Raw genomic sequence first — 17,662 nt, 5'->3', positions numbered from 1 at the left:
TCCCCAGCTATTTATTCTGTCAATACTGGGGTGCCATTGCCATTGGCTTGTACTTATAGATAAATACAGGCGGATACCTTTTATTTCATCTTCATCCTTTTTTAGTTTTCTGTAAAAGAAAACCATTGAGAACGTTTTGTACCCGTCCGCACTTTTTCTGTCCACTCTTAGATCTTAAAAACCACTGAGGCTAGAGGGTTGCATATTGGTATGCTGATCATCCATCCTCCAATCAGCAAACATGCCAAATTGCAGCCCCTAGCCTCTGCAGTTTTTATTTCATTGAAATTTAGGGTTAGCCAAGGATCATACATCTGGCACCAATAAAGTCCAATTCCGGATGCGTCTTCGACTTACCTTTACTTGACCGCATGTTGGGAGCAACTGAGCGCTGTCTGGTCATAGCTGAGAGTTTCATACAACATCGGTGTGCAGAACACTTGATTGCGTTAGCGCACTTTTTACTTATTCTTTTCCGTTTTCTTCAGGCGTCAGTTTACAAAGATCATTAGACTTATCCTGTTGACCATTGCATTTGATAAAACTCAGAACTTGCTTCAGTTCCAGTGAAAAATGGATGCATTCATCTTTACACCACAACAGGTACTGTAGTGTCGACAATTTATTTACGACAGTGACTTACAAAGTAAAAGCTAAAAATATCATTTGTCAATTTAATTTCTCAAGTCACTTGACCTTTAGGATGATGTAAGACACTATACTTAAAAGGTTAAACAAAAACTGCCATTAAATAATTACTTTTTTAATTATAGTCATAACATATAGTATATAGGTTACTTGTATCCACAAATATCTATAAAAACATTTAAAGAATACTGTGCATAGTTTAGGATTTTTCTCTTAAACCATTTATGAGAGCTTAGTTTCTAAAACTAATATCAATATGTAAAGATTGTACAAAATATTTTGTGAGTTATAATGATAAATTTATCTTATTATCAAAACAAGTTCAAAAATACTACTTTTTGGTTTCTAGTTTTACAGCAAACCAAGGTCCAAAATATTACATTGATTTAATTTGACAATGGACTCGAATACAAACATTTTACGTGAAAGTCCCTCTTCACTGTTCAGATATGATGATGATGGATTACTTAAATCAAAATGAATCCCAACAGCCAACGCTCTGTGAAAACACTTACTTTCCCATTTGCCACTAAATGTACTCTAATGTGCGTCTATGGGTTTTTAGGTCTGCTATGCTAGAAAGATCGTTTATGGTCTTGGGCAACAGATAGTGCCAGGTTATTCAGTCAAGCTACCAAACCAAACAGCATATCCTGCCTTATGATACACAACTCATTTTTTTATTGATAAAAATGCAGTACGATAGTTACCCTGCAGACATGAAACGTTCTAAAGCAAACCTTAAAAACATCTACTATCTGAGTATGGCCAATCTTTCTTTCAGGAATACTTAGAGCTTACAATGTAAAGGGGATTAATAACATCAGTCTTTGTCCGTCATATTTGATATTCTTGTGTGAAGAAAAGGCACAAGGTAGCATTGTATCTCCCTCATAATCTCAGTTTCACAGGATCAGTTGATCCCAACAAAATATACGATTTATAAATGAAAAGAAACTTGTACTTATTTGCATATAGTACTGGATATGACAAATGTTCTCAGGAATGCATTTTCTGCTAATATATACAGATACTGTATGAGAGTAGTAAAGCATTAATAACAGTACAGCATGTTATATGCTGCAATTCTGCCTTTTATGAATATTATTCATAACTGTATGCAGTTACACCACATATCATACTCGACAAAAAACCAACTTTTTCTAAATAAAAATGCACATGATATTCCAAGCTGCCATATAAACAATACTGATAAGCAACTGGCAAGGATGATGGATAAGTACAGTGGTCATAAATTAAAGTTTCTGTGTAAAACAGATGCAGTACATGTATCTAAATACGTGAAGACAGTTAAAATATTCATACGAATACTGGAAAAATATAATGTGAGTGGTCGCAGTAACAACATCAGTTTTTCTTATGTACATTACAATAAAAAAATGTATGAAAACAACTTTCAATGAAGAACATAAGTGTTATGTAATGGAACTATAACAATAAGTAAGAGGGCATTAATATTAGTTTTCTTTTGAGCATATAATATGCTCTGAGATACACACATGACTGTTTATTTGGCAAAGAAGATTGACCTGTGATCTTCAGATCATCAGCTGAGGTTAGAATGAGTGAAACAATATGCAACAACCTGCATAACTGTCAAGTATTTCTCTCGAGGCTTACAACTGTCACTGCTAAATTCACCCAGTGTCAAGACTTTAATTACTATGGTTAAATTTCTCAAGTCCAGCAACTATGTTAAATTTCAGTTGAATATCTACAATTACGGAGTGACAGTTTGTTCTCAAATCCTGACTGGCTGTCTGAATAAATATAAGATCTAACACACTTCAGAAGGACATGATTTTAGGACGTGATGGGTCCTTGTATGTTTCTTAAATGATAGTATTCGTAACTATGAGAAAAATACCCCAGAAAAAAAAACATAGGTATCTGCTACCATAAGCCCTGTTGTTATTAACACCAGGGTTTTAGAGTAAAACATTTGGAGAAAATAATTTTTGGGTAAAAGTGCAAATAGCGTAAACCGCATTTGTTAGAAAAACTAATGGGATTATTCCGTCCACAATTAACCTGATACTGTGCTAAAGATCTACTTCGGTAAGGAAGAAATACAAAAAAAAAAAAAAAAAAAAAAAAAATTACAATGATGTTTCACAACCTATTCGAATGTTACACAGTTTAAAATTTGTTTTAGTTGTTTAGGTAAACAACGTAATAAAGAAACTTACTATCGTATTATGACAGACGATTTTCCAGGTCAAAATACGTACAATGATACTGCTTATCACACAAGGTACATAAAACACTTTTTTTAAAGCTATTCAGAGCTATTCCAATGAACACATAACTGGCTCCAATCAATGTCCTTTCCATCACCCCTGTGTATCTTGAAAATAAGATATATCACAGGCACATGAACATGTAGTATTCAGAGTATTTTCTCACGATGCAGCTTCCACGTAGACTGTGTACCAAATTTTCTTTGACCTCACGTAGCTGAATTCATTGTCGAAGGTAATCACGTCTGTCAATGAGAAGTTTTGGTATAAAATTCTATCGTGTGTGAATGGGATGATATTCGAAACATTTTCATCCAAGCTTATCATTACATCTTACAGCCTCTAGGTTTTAGTAAACGGAAATGTTTAAATTACTATGAAAAATGGTAGCATATACGAAAATTACTTCAAGCTGCAGTCACTAAGTTTTTCTTTTAAAATGTTTACAAATACAAATTTGATTAAGTTTTCAGGTACTTGAGGTATTCTTAAGATTAAAGACCTAACCAATAGGTTCTGATTTGCATTCATTACAACATTCAGCTGCTGTTTGAAGTTTTAACAAATTCCTTGAATATTATTGGCAACCTTTAATTAGCTTGCCACAAGATTAAACAGAAAAAATCAACACAAAATTTACAAAATATTCTCTAAAGCATTTTAGCAATAAGGCTGTAAGTCTGTAGAACACAGACTTAATTATATCTTTCCAGTGTTCAGAATTGTTCTCCGATATCATTTCTTTTTACAATAAAACCCTAAAATGCATCATTTGGCAACAAAGTACAGTATTACCGAAGGCAAACATCTACTTACATGTTCCTGGTTCCATGCACGTTAAGCAACCTTCCTCGGTCACTAGCTGAGAATTGACGCGCTGCATAGGCACTAAAACCTCTTCTTCGCCCTTCTTAACCTTGCGAGTGACACCAAAACCTATGTCGAAGTCTTCCGTGCGAAACTCCCATCTAAAATCGGGAAACAATTGTGAGTTTTTTTTGCTTGACTCCTGTGTAATTGCTATAGGCTACGATCTATTACGTTTTTGGGTACATTGGTAGAAAATTAAAACAACTTGTGACACGGCTATGCTTAACAATATCCTATTATGTGCTCGAGGGGAAATGCCGATCAAACAGGCTCCGTGTCTTGCAATTCAGAGGAACTAAAGCAAACGGGTCGTTTTTAATTAATCTCTTATTCTATCACCAATGACTGGGATCTGAACTGCCCTCGTGTAAACTTTCATGACCCCCCACCCCCCAAAAAAAAAACCCAAAAGGCTAAAAACATCCTTTCAGACTTCTGAAAGACAACTAGTCACTACAGAAACAAGAGAGAACCTTATATGAACTGATGTCATGTCTCATTATTCTGAACATCAGTCAGTCATCTGAATTATTATTATTATTATTATTATTATTATTATTATTATTATTATTATTATTATTAATAAAACAACAACAATAATAATAATAATAATAATAAATTACTCCATATCCTTATATTCATAAGTGTGTGTATAACAGAAACAGTCGATGGTAACGAATACTGCTTAGCTATCATGATTTTTCCAATGAGAAAATGCAGAGTAACTTAACGGACTTGATTGGTCTAAATACAATGCTATTGCAAAATTATTTAAATACGAAATGTGATAATAATGAGATACTCACAATTCTAGCATTAATTTAGTTGCCCATTAATAAGAATTTATTAGGTGGCTTTCCAGTTTACACACACATACTATATATGCTACAGGCAGATAGCGAAACCAGGCATTCCACGAATTGCCTGAGATTTCAGGCTGATAGCGAAATGCACTTAGGGACATTTGATCCCCAGGGGGATAGTAGTAAACACAGCGAAACAGTTTAAGTGAGTCAGTGTTTAGCCGTGTTTAGTACTAGCCCATGGGGGTCATGTGTCCCCAAGTGCATTTTGCTATCTGCCTTAAATTTCAGGCAGTTCGTGATATGCGTGGTTTTGCTATCTGCCTGTAAAACATACACAATAAAGCCTGTAACACATACACAATAAATAAATAAATAAACAAATATATATATATATATAAATATATATATATATATATAGTATTATAATATACTTATAATGTAAGTTTTTTAATGCAATTATAATTTTGGTAATATGATTAATTCACCTCAGAACCTGTGTATCATGTTATGAATTGTATGTTTTTGGTGTTCAGATTCCCACATATAAAGATAACACATATTAAGTAGTGCAACTTTTCATTTTGAAACATATGTAAGACAGAGAGAAAGAGTAAACGCTTATTTAGCAAGCCTTTGAAGAGGGTTGTATTCACACTTTGAGAATGTCTTAGCTAAGCTGATTTCTTTATCGGCGCAAACACGTGCGTAAGACCTCCCAGGCTGCATTGAGGCCTTGAGGACCTTCCCTACAATGATGTTATTCATGGTTAACATAGAGAGATGAAGTAGTGTTTTCGTCTTGCTAACCACCCCATATGCCATATAACGCTTATGGAGATAGAGGACTATTCATTCTATTCCGAGACCTAGCTGCTGGCGTGAGGGACAGGATCTCTCTCTCTCTCTCTCTCTCTCTCTCTCTCTCTCTCTCTCTCTCTCTCGCTTGGTTGCGAGGCTGTTTCATTAACTTAACGTAACTCACATTAATTTTGTATTTGAGAAGGTCACTCAGTAACTGTCTTAATGTATGTGTTGTTTATGGAATCTGAACATAGTATTATTTCTATTAGTTTTGTGAAGGCGCCCACGAAAGTGTAAAAGTGTGTAACAGGCCTTTAAGCTGCAGCTGCATATACAGGTATTTTACAAATGTTTTGAAGTGCACTTCGAGGTTTTATTTTACCATTGGATAAAATTATAATTTTCAATACATTTTTCTTTTGCTTTGTTCTTATGACATATCCATTTTTATATGCTTAATGTTTGTACTGTCAATGCTTTAATTGTTTTCATATTATGCATTATGTTTTTTTTGCACTGTCTTTATTTTGTTTATTTAGTTTGAATAATATTCTATTGTGTAATAGCTTGAATCTAACACTTGCAAATTAATTTGTATTTAATTAAATTTCATTTCAAATTTAATTATTGCTTTATGATTTAATTTATTTAATTTTCTTGATAAAATTTGATTTAATTTTGCTTAATAATTAATTCAAGAATTATTTAAACTTTTGTTTTCAAGTAATAACAATTTCCCTGAGATTGTAAATTTCATTTATAAATTTTGAATTTAAGAAATAAATTTCTGTATTTAAAATTTATATGAGCATTTTATTACAACACCAGTATTATATTTTATTTTCGTCTAGGTAGAAATATAGAGTGATAATTGTGCCGTTTCCCTCAAATGAATTAGAATCAGGGAAATACTTAGATTTTAAATTAGTGAAGGAGTGATGCCCTTTAATTAAGATTACCTCACATCCATTTTAATGCTTAGACTGATTGTTTTCTTGACTGTTCAGTTCTATAAGGGATCACTATTACCTTTAGAGTATTCAGTCGTTTAGTATTTGTAATGAAGGGTCAGGTGTCTGCCTGTAGTGAGGTAAGTAATAACCAGGTACTTGAACAAATTGTGCCCCAAGTACAAAGAGTGTCCTAGACCCAGGAATAAAAGGGTCTCTTGTGCTAACAAGTACAAATGGTAAGTGAAAAAAAAAAAAAAAAAAAAACAAAAAAAAAAAAAAAAATATATCTATATATATTATATATATTTATATATATATATATATATATATATATAGTAGAGTATATGATATATATATATAGATATATCCTCTTATATATTTACATTGTTGATGCAATCTTAGGATTTGCTACTCACTTAAGCTCGCTTTCCAAATCCTTTTGGCCAAATTATAAAGATAAACCAAATTTATAAATTCAAGTACAATACAACAAATGATGATAACACAATTAGCGTAAAACTTCCAATCCTTTTATTTCGATAAGTTTAGAGAGTCTGACAATTCACAAGGATGGTGGTTAGTGGCTGTTAGGATTTGAAGGGGAGAGTGGTCAGAAGTAGACCGTGGAACTCTAACTACCAACAGATAGGAAAATTGTGTGGACACACTTTGATCGCGTCACGTTAGACCTATAAAAATGACAAGTCGCACAAATAATTTTTCCAAATGAATAAGAAATCGTGCCTTCTTTTGTGCTATATATTTGATAACAAAAGAGTATCGCAAAAGAGTATAACTAAAACTTTAATTCACTGAAGTTTAGTTTTGAAACACAACCTAATATTGTATAGTATAAACATCCCCTAAAGGTAAACTGAACAAATACTTACTTCAAATGTGAGCCTGGCTTTTTAACCTCGAACTTCAAGCGTTTTTTATCTCCTTTGCCTAGAGTCAGAGTCGACAGATTCTCTTTGCCCTCTAGCTTGGATAAGGTACTCTTGCTTAAGCTCATGTAGTATTCTTTAGGTACTTCACCTCCAAGACAAATCTGTTAAGAGGAATAACGCTGAATATCCATCTGTTGAATTATGCCTGTGCATCATGCTTGCTACAAGACAGAAATGATATGGTGACAACTTTCTGTCCGATGCTAGGTACATATGTAATAGGCTTAACAGTAAATAGTGTTATATCTAACATATGTAGTTGGAATACCTTTAAAATACGAATTATATAAATGATTATATGAATATATGAGTAAATCTGTCTACGTTACTTCTAGCAAAACTGCACTCAGGAAGTCAATGGTGGGACGAAGTCTACATTTACAGATCTTCAAGTCAGAAGTTAAATGAATTCAAGGTCATGGTCCCCCAAAAGTGAACTATAATAGATACTACATTAAGTAATAATACGTTCATTCACAAGATTGCCACCATTACACGATTAAGCCGTCTATAGTTACCTGGAAATGTTGCTTTGAAGAGAACACTGACTATGCACTGACCTGTGAAGGACACTTTGGGTCACCATCTGGATCTGCTCTGGTCCCTCCCCAGTGTTGAGGAAGTTGGTCCGCGTCAATATCTTTGAGGAGGTCTTCTTTCCAGCCACTGTATCCATATATTCGAATCTTTTTTAGCGTGACCTCGTGGAGGAAGGGCTTGATGATAGCGTAGGCCAAAGTAAATACCTTCGGTGCTGTTCAAGAGGAAAATGTAATAAGATTTACAGCATTAATTCTGCTTATTCTTTCGTCTAGATGCAAACTGTGCACTTTATGTAATTTTACAAAAAAATCTTGACCAGTTCAATATGCTCCAAAATTTAACGTTTCACGCATGTCTCCAAGGCTTAGCAACTAATTTGATATATTACATTACAAGGATTTTTCGATATTCTCTAATCAAGTTTGTTGCATCTTAAAATAGGAGACACAATAACAACAAATTTGAAAAAGGAGATATATTCCAGTACTTCGAAAGAACCACACGAATGTCTATTATCTGTTTAAGGAAAACACCTTACCATTAATGACGTAAGCGCATTTTAGAAGCTCTGGATAGTTGGCTTCATAAAGCTGAACCAGTTCGAGGATGACGTCCATTGCTGAAAATAAATTCCATTGTTATAATACTAATACCATCCAAGCACAAAAGCATCAGAGTACCATCCAGTATCATTTGCAACATCAACTCGGCTGAATTGGTCGCTGATCTATAAATTCTCCATGAGATATGAAAAGCATACGACAAAATACCAGTTTCAAAGAACTAATGTAGTCTTATAGGAATGGATTGAGTGGATGCTTCTTCAAAGCTTATCAAGATCAATATTCTTTAAGTGTGAAAATGACTCATAACCTACAACATCTTCCGGTAACGACTCAAATAAACAACTCAATTAATTAACCACGGACAGTTCATGGCAAAACGCAACAAACAAAAATCCTTCCTAAAGTTACGAATAAAAATATTAGATCATTTATCTACAGAGTACACTGTTTTATATTTCTAACTCGTAGATTCATTTCCATACAGGTATTTAATTTATTTTCAATAATTCATTATGATTGGGATAAAAACACTTGAGTATGGATAGAAATAAATTTCTAGGACTGAAACGTTCAAAATTAATCAGTTACTGTTACTGATTTTCAAATCACGCAATATAACGGAAGGGTGTTAATACAGTTGAGAAATATCAAAATAAATGACTGAACATTAATGAACAGCAAGACTGCAGTATATACGACAGATATTACATCTTAATTAATAGGGGTTATCTTCCAGGAACTAATCCCAGTTTCGGGCATAATTATATTTATAACAATAATCTGACACTTAGGTATAAAGATTCTGCTGTGTGTGAAATTTACAGTAAATAATTTTTCGTTATTCGTGTGACCGCTCATTATCGTCCACAATGAGGAGGAAACATAATCTTGATAACACTGTGAATTATATTCTATTCATCGAATTTGCTGTTATCTTGCAACGTCAGGCTTCGTTTGTCTCACCAGGTTTCCACGTCACATGTCTGAGGGAGAAGTCTTCCAAATCAAAGATGCAGCACTGCTGAGTCACAGGATAGCCAAGGATCTTGGTCTGCTTCTTCATGTCCTGCAGCGACGCTTCCAGGACCCGAACGGTGTATCGGATGTAATCCCTCTTGCGTACGCTGGACAAGAGCCCTCTCATGTCGCATCCGCCGTAGGGAATAATCCACACTGAGAATGCAATACATCTTCATTAGAAATGTGTCAGTCAATTACCTCTGGAATGCAATATGAACTATGATAAAAAACAATTACAATTTAGTTAAAACATAAAAAAAGTACTCCTCTCTGCTTTCATGACGGCAGCTACATATGTGTGTGTATATTAGATCGTCCAACTCGAAGTAAAAAAGGCAGAAATAAAACAAAAAGATGAGTAAAGATTCCGTCAACAGTTTCGTCCTCCAACGGACCTCATGAGAGGCGATTTTGATATTTATCGAATGTAACACAAATCGCCTTTGAAGGGGTCAATCGAAGGGAGGAATTCTTTACCCATTACCCATCTTTTATTCCATTTTCTTCTTTTTTATTTACCCTCGAGGCAGAATGTATCAACTACTCTCTCTTTCCCTGTAAATACACACACACATAACTATATATATATATATATATATATATATATATATAGATATATATATATATATATATATATATATATATATATATATATATATATATATATATATATATATTTACACACAATTGTCCTTAATGAAAAGGTTTAACTTTCCATAATTCTTTGTTACTGGTCATAAAACCATTTTTTTGGAATGTTTCCAAATTCTACCGGAAAGAAAGCTCCTACCTGGCAGTCCCCCTTTGTCGTGGCCAGCCATTCCCACAGGATAATACCTCTGAAGGACTTCAGGAACGTCCCACTCCAGAACCGTTTCGACATCCCACTCCTTCCTCCATCCCATACTCTGTGGGGACAGGAAAACCTCATCTGCCCATTCTGATGATGTAATTTCTCTCTTCTATCATCACGCACTACTTCAAGTTTTCAGTAATAAAAACTACCTCTCTTCTGTTACTACATAATGCTTTAAAAAAAATATGAATTACGAAAGCATTTCCAGCTTCCGTCATAAGACAGCTTATTAAGTACTGCATAAACAATTCTCAATTTTGCTACGAGACAATGCTTTGGGAAAATCAATCCAAAAAGCATTTCTCACTATTGTTATGACAAAATTCATTACGTACACCAATTTCAAATTGACGTGCAATGGATCAGAGCATGTCCGGTCTCGTGGACTATCACTTGCCTTATTGTTGCCCTACAATGAATCTTAGAATGGTGAATCATTTTGAATAAACTCAGAAATCCCTTACCTTCATTATCATGTTCTCAGCTTTATCAATGTTGTAGTTACGGGCTGGAAAGAGATGTTTAGGTCATTAAAAGACTACCCTTCTCATAAAAGTGTGGTATCTTATCGAAAGTAATAAAGGCCGCATCAATATCGACTTTCATAGTTAATCTTTTCATTACAAAAACAAGAACTAAGCTCATAATTCTTATTCTGATAAAATTTTGATTCCACACTTAAAACTTAGAGTCAGATAAAATTAATGCACAAAGCTATCATTACATAAACAACATCTAATTAATCTAAGCAACAATTATTACCTTGTTTTATGAAGTGAAATTGGAGCATTGTAGTAACGGTATGCAATTTCTAATGCAAAATTGCCCGTCCAAATATATGATAGTGACATTATGACATCACTGATTGAAGTGGCAGTGAAATGCTATATTATGACTTAAAAGAATCATGCAAAAATGACTGAGTCCACAACGTCAACTGCTGTTGAAAACACACTTGGAAGAGCGGCGCATGACACTTACCCACGAGCCATTTAAGTAGGTCATGATCCTCCTGCTTGTCGGGAGGTAGAAGACCTTTCACGCGGTCCCGAAACTGAAACGAGAAAATGACAGACCATCGCTTAAGTTCGATCTTCATTTTGAAATGACTGAGGAGAGAAGGTGGAGCTAATCATCTGATAAATATATCATGCCTGTTCTCGTCTGCTATTATTCATTTCTGTTCTTTACATCTACTTCCTGCTGCAAATTGCACCAGCCAACTAAAAACCAGATATAGAATTCACTGTTTGAGGCAACAGAGATCCTGTCGTTTAAGGGGAAGTTTTTTGTTAATCCTCCCTAGATCGTACACGGGTCTACACGTTTGTAAACAAAGCGCTATCAGTACTACGAGGCCAGAGAGAGAGAGAGAGAGAGAGAGAGAGAGAGAGAGAGAGAGAGAGAGTCAGTCCTGTAATGGCTTTACTTCCTATAACGCAAACTGCCGAAGACCTATGACGTTGTAGCGCAAGTTGGATAAACCAAAAGTACAATCAACACCACAAACGACATTTGTTTAATTGCAGTTTATTTTACAGATAGTAGATACAGTCAAGGGACGTTAGTTTCAGCGGAAGAAAGATCGACTTGTGTTGGTGTCGGTAGCAGAAGTGAGGGAGGGAGTTGGAAGGGAGGCAAACCCCGAAGAGAAGCAAGAAAACGATGACTCAGGAAAAATCACCAGGTGGAAACTACTTCACAGTGACTTTGATCCTTTTATTTTCACACGACGTTATGGAATCATTATATGAAGTTCCTTCAAAGATATTGTATGGATGACATCACCTTCATCTTAATAGAATTCGTATCCATTAATGATATTCGGAAAATTAGCTGGTGTTAAGTTCTGCTAAACAACAGCTGTTTTCCCATTTTATTCCGTAAAAATCTATCAAACCATAACACATGAGGTTTCTTGGACGCTTTTCTCGGCATCGAAGATCACACTTAATAGAATACTAATTGATCATCGAACAAACAAATCCTGGGCCAAGCCTCGAAAAGTTTATGGACAAGGAAAAACAAAAAATCTTTGAAACTCCCGGAGTCGTTCGTATCCTTGGGGCGAGTTATAATTACGGTAAAAAGTAACCTGGACCAGGTGAGCGACTTCACAACACTTACGTAAGGCGCAGAAGCGGGAATAACTGAAAACCCAAGCAAACGCGTGGATCATTTATGGTAGCGTAGGGAAGTACCATAATACCACGCATACATACAGAAAATGATTAAGAATTGCTACATACATTCACTGACTTGGGTACGCTATCCGCATTAAGGAGATATATAATCGGTATATTCGTAATAACCAGAGATCTTTATTCAAGTAATCAAAAGTTTGTGTGCATGGAGAGAATTACTAGGGCTTGCTCCGCAATATGACATCAACGACGCGGGTAAACAATGAAAGATCTTTGAATACGAGAGAAACAAAATACCTGCAGTATTATGTAAGACCACAAAATGTATTACTTATGCAATCAGAGCTTACTGTACACCACAACGCAATGAGCTGACATGACGTCCCATCAGCATCTTACGTAAAAGCCAAGTCACTGGCCTTTCGAATAGGAGAAACGTGGGTTTGATTGGTTGCTTTAGGTCAAGCCAATCTCATGCCAGCATGTGTTCTTGCTCGATGCGTGGTGCAAAAGAGAAGGATGCCTCGCATGGGCCTCCGGACTATGTTCAAACAACAAAAGCTATATTACGGAGGAAAATAGCTGCACGATCGCAGCTACTTTGCGACAGTAATCACACTGAGCAAGGAGAGTCCTTCAGTGACAAGGACGTGAGATGACAATGTTACCTGTGACCGGTGGAGCTTTGCATATCCTTTTGTTATGGTTAAGGAAAAGAAATTTAAATATGAAGACCTTCGGAGCTCCAGGTAATCCACTTGGTTTACTGTTTTCGCTCTGATTAGGATTTCGAAGGTACTCCTAATAAAAATCAGATGAGAAACAATTACATATGACCTTTATGTGTCTACGTATTTAGGCATATATCTAGAATTTCTCTGTCTAATATTTGCATGTAAGTAATCTATGTATGATACACACACACATACATACATACATATAATATATATATATATATATATATATATATAATATATATATATATATGTGTGTGTGTGTGTGTGTGTGTGTGTGTGTGTGTGTGTGTGTGTGTGTGTGTGTGTGTGGACAGTATTATAGGAACAAGTTTCCATCGGTAGACAGCAACTAGGATTCATGAAGGGGCTCAGTGCTGTGGATGGTATTTTCGCTCTGAGACAAAGTATGGAAAAGTACATAGAGAAGCAAAAGGTCTTGCATATGGCCTTTATAGACCTTGAAAAGGCATATGACAGAGTACCACGTCAGGAAATATGGAAATGTCAGGGAGAGAGGAGTGATGGAGAAGTATGTCAAAATAATCAGGGAGATGTATAGAAATGTAAAGACCAGCGTCAGATCTGCAGTTGGAAGAACAGAAAATTTCCAAGTTGGAGTCGGGCTACATCAGGGATCTGCTCTGAGCCCACTTCTGTTTAACATCGCCTTGGATGTGTTAACAGAGGATGTCAGGGAGGAGCCACCATGGTGTCTGCTCTATGCAGATGACATAGTCTTGGTAGCCGAGAACGGGGAAGAACTGGAGGGGAAGCTTGAAAGATGGAGATATATGCCTTGGAGAGTAGAGGTTTAAGAATAAGCAGGAAAAGACAGAATATATGACAACCGAACTGGATGGCGACCAGCGAACAACAATCAAATTAAGCAGAGGAAACATCAAAAGGGTCCATAAATTCAAGTACCTTGGCTCAGTGATTGACAATGAGGGGAACATGGAAGAGGAAATTAACAACCGGATTCAGTGTGGTTGGGACAACTGGAGGAAGGTGTCTGGTGTCATATGTGATAGGAAAGTCCCTATAAGATTGAAGGGCAGAGTGCACAAGGCAGTGGTCAGACTAGCAATGACATATGGACTGGAAGTAGCACCTCTAAAGAAAACAGAGGGCAGAAAGTTCAACATAACCGAGATGAGGATGGTTAGGTGGATGAGTGGAGTAACCAAAAAGCACAGGGTTAGAAATGAACATATTAGGGGTACAGTAAAGGTCACTGAAACATCAAAGAAAGTGAAAGAGGCAAGGAAAAGATGGTATGGCCGCCTGATGAGAAGAGAAGAGCAACAAGAGAAGTGATGAAGGTGGAGGTGGATGGAACACGAAAGAGAGGAAGACTTAAGACCAGGTGGAGAGACTGCATTAGAGATGATATGAGGGAGAAGGGAGTACGGGAGGCAATGACACAGGACAGAGGTAGATGGAAGAGACTCATTAAAAACGGTGACCCCGAATAGGGATAAAGCTGGGAAGAAGAAGAAGAATAGGAATACGTTCTTTTCTTTATTTTTTCTATAGAATTTATTACAAAATTAAGTTCATCATATCTATATAATTATATTGTAAAATATAATATATATATATATATAATATAATCATATATATATATATATATATATATATCGAGAGCCGTACCACGGGATTACGTTTTTTTTTTTTTACATAATGGTGAACAGTCATCGGCATCATATTTCTGGAAGACTAGTCCTCTATAAATAGCTGAAGTGCTCAACCACGGTCAGAATTTCACCTATTAGGGACATGCCTCTGACGCAAAAAAATATAGCATTTTAATTCTCACTACAATTATTAATGGAATACGATGGAATTGAATTGCATTTATCATTATCAATATGATTCATGCAGCCATAACAATGTTTTTATCAATAAATATATAACACAACCTTGAACTGCTTCACCGAAGTCTCCTCAAAGATAATTGACTTGATTACGATATAAAGATACTTCGATGAAACTGAAAAGACACTTGTGACAAAGCGGTTCAGGCACTGTAACTTAGAGAGTTAACAAGCCATAGGACAAACCAACTTCCTTTGTTTTCGAGTTCCAAGCGCTGTTCTCAAACGTGAATGTTAAAATAGCCAGAAAGCTTGGCTGTTGTGGTCGTCAGGCAAAACAGTTTACTGTACGAAAGTCATTATACAGCATTCTGCCTCCCAAAATAACTTTCAGAAATTCTAAAGAGATACGATGCAAACTTCTATGCGACTGTTTCTTTAGATAAGATATTCAATTACTTTTCCTTATCTGAAATCTTCAGTGTTATTTTGTTTCATTACATGAGTACAAACTACCGCTCACCCTTTAGAACCGTGCCATTTTGCTGCCTTATTAATAAGCAATAAAAAGATACCACTTGGAGTTTTGTGAAGAAATTTCCCAGGCATAGCAAAGAAAGTTAAACCGCAAACAGCTGGCTGGTCGACTATTACGCCTTGCGACGAAGTATGTACCCTCTTCCTCAACAAACGTGACTAGTATAGTATTAGTACCGAAGACTCGAGGCTAAATTTCCTCTCCGTAGCAGAAGGTAGACGAAGCCGTAAAAAGGGAAGAGGCATAATAATATGGTTTCTTTCAGTCCATGGCAACGTATGTAGACACAAGAGGGGGCAATGCAAACTACACGTGCAAGATGAGAAAGAAGGTTAATTTGAATTTGCTAGTCATCGATTTAAAGTGTCTTCGTGTTCCAAAGTCATGCTAAAGCCCGAAATCTTTATTTGTCTGTCAATATTTTATCATTTTATTTCATTCTTATCCTTCATAATAATTATCATGAAAATCCAACGTTCATAGATGACAAGACCCATACAAAACATAACCAATAATGTTGATGTCTAACCCAATAGTTTGAAATAAGAGTAAGAACAGTGTCACCTTGAATGCAGTAAAAAACAAAGATGTAACTGAAAAACTTGACCCATAGCTATTATAGCCTCGAAAACCGGTTATCTCAAAGTCTCATAGACGACTAAAATCGTTTAGGGTATGAAACAGCCACTTTTTTCCAATGGGTAAAAGAATGTCAGGTATATTTTCAAGGGCATGATCATCCGGCAGCGCCGATACTTAGATATTTTGCTCTGGAATTTTTCCCTGCTTCTGTTTTTCATGACTCGTAACCTTACTTTCAAAAGGCTGAAAGTCTACGATCTTTTTTTCTTCATTTTCCTTGTTTTCTCGATTTCTTCGGGTTGGACTAGCAAGGAGCATTGGCTGCCTGCGCGCTGTCCTTCAGCATTATAACAATATATAAATGAAGGAAAATTGTAATAGCTTCATGATTTAGCGTCTGCTGACAATATGAAGCGACAGGTTCGCAATATAATAATCAAGTAACAGATACCGAGGAAGTTGTGGGAAGGAATGTCAGGGACACGACGCACGTGCATACAGCATTCGACACAGTAGTACGCACTGTTTTCATCACTTGCTCTTTAGTCACTGTTTGAGGTAGTCGAGATTCTTGCAGCCAGGTGAAACAATGGCACTGTTTTTACACCCCCCGTGATATTAAACCTCGGAGGAAGGTTGGGGCAACTGTCATGATTTGGCAAAGATCTCGTTATTGTCAAGCCATAAAACAATTCCCGTCTCCTTTTCTGGTTCATGTCCCTTTTTTTTTTTTCTCTCTCTCTCTCTCTCTCTCTCCAGAAAACGTACCTGATATACTTTCTCTTTCCGCTATTTTCTTATTGATTCGACTAAACATCAACAACTTAGCGAGATATCATTCTGTGCTGATGAAGGTCCAGTGAGGGTTATCAGGTTCTACGGACTATTTTTAGATATCCTGACTTCAACAACAGAAGGCAGTCAGCAGAATTAGTATTGTGTTTTTATCTGGACACATGCTACAGTTTTAAGCAGGCACTATCTGAATCTGACAGCAAGCCACAATTTCCCTTTGCACGAGAAATATAATTTGTTTGAGACAGAATAAAATACTCTGTACTTGTTAAGAATGAAGTCACACACAGGACAAGATTGATCTTGCCAGCGCTATGTAACGTCTCGGTATTCATACTCATCAAAGGTTCTTCATAAGGCACTGTACGTTCATTCTACAGCCGTCGCCTATTTATTGTATGTCTCATCATTGCTGGATTATTACCATCCCTTAAAAAAGGTTATGAGAGGATTTTTCTTTTAATTTTGTTCTTACATTGTAACTGCGCCGCGGTAAATGCCTGAGAAAAAAAAAAAAAAACACACACACATACACACGCACCGACAAAAGAGAAAGGGACGTTACTCAGAGATGATAGAGCACGCAATTGTAATCTCATTCCCGCTATTACAATCAACAGTTATTACTCTGGTTTACTAGTTTTGCATTTTCGATTGAGACGTCATCATATATTCCACTTATGTTTCATCTGTGTGGAGTATTATTACTATTATATATTATATAATATTGAAAGAAAGTTTACTGTCTATTGAATTTGAAATAGCAATTGTGTTT

The 17,662-nt window shown here is 35.8% G+C and overlaps 1 protein-coding gene across 1 annotated transcript in view; it reads right to left on the bottom strand.

Annotated features, from left to right (window-relative positions):
• Window positions 1-747: 747 nt before the first annotated feature.
• The window catches only part of LOC135223796 (SEC14-like protein 2), a 50,348-nt gene continuing 33,433 nt past the window's right edge, over window positions 748-17,662 (bottom strand). Inside the window, exons 2-10 of the mRNA XM_064262614.1 lie at window positions 11,256-11,328; window positions 10,739-10,782; window positions 10,209-10,326; window positions 9,362-9,571; window positions 8,371-8,451; window positions 7,850-8,043; window positions 7,230-7,390; window positions 3,726-3,877; window positions 748-3,154 (exon numbers count right to left, since the gene is read on the bottom strand). Of these exons, the coding sequence (XP_064118684.1) occupies window positions 3,072-3,154; window positions 3,726-3,877; window positions 7,230-7,390; window positions 7,850-8,043; window positions 8,371-8,451; window positions 9,362-9,571; window positions 10,209-10,326; window positions 10,739-10,782; window positions 11,256-11,328 (1,116 nt within the window). The 3' untranslated portion in view covers window positions 748-3,071. The remainder of the gene's footprint in view (window positions 3,155-3,725; window positions 3,878-7,229; window positions 7,391-7,849; window positions 8,044-8,370; window positions 8,452-9,361; window positions 9,572-10,208; window positions 10,327-10,738; window positions 10,783-11,255; window positions 11,329-17,662) is intronic.

The sequence above is a fragment of the Macrobrachium nipponense genome, chromosome 20 (assembly GCF_015104395.2).
Source record: "Macrobrachium nipponense isolate FS-2020 chromosome 20, ASM1510439v2, whole genome shotgun sequence".
Classification (NCBI taxonomy): Eukaryota; Metazoa; Arthropoda; class Malacostraca; order Decapoda; family Palaemonidae; genus Macrobrachium; species Macrobrachium nipponense.
The sequence above is the reverse complement of the archived record's forward strand: the minus strand, read 5'-3'. Positions and strand labels throughout refer to the sequence as shown.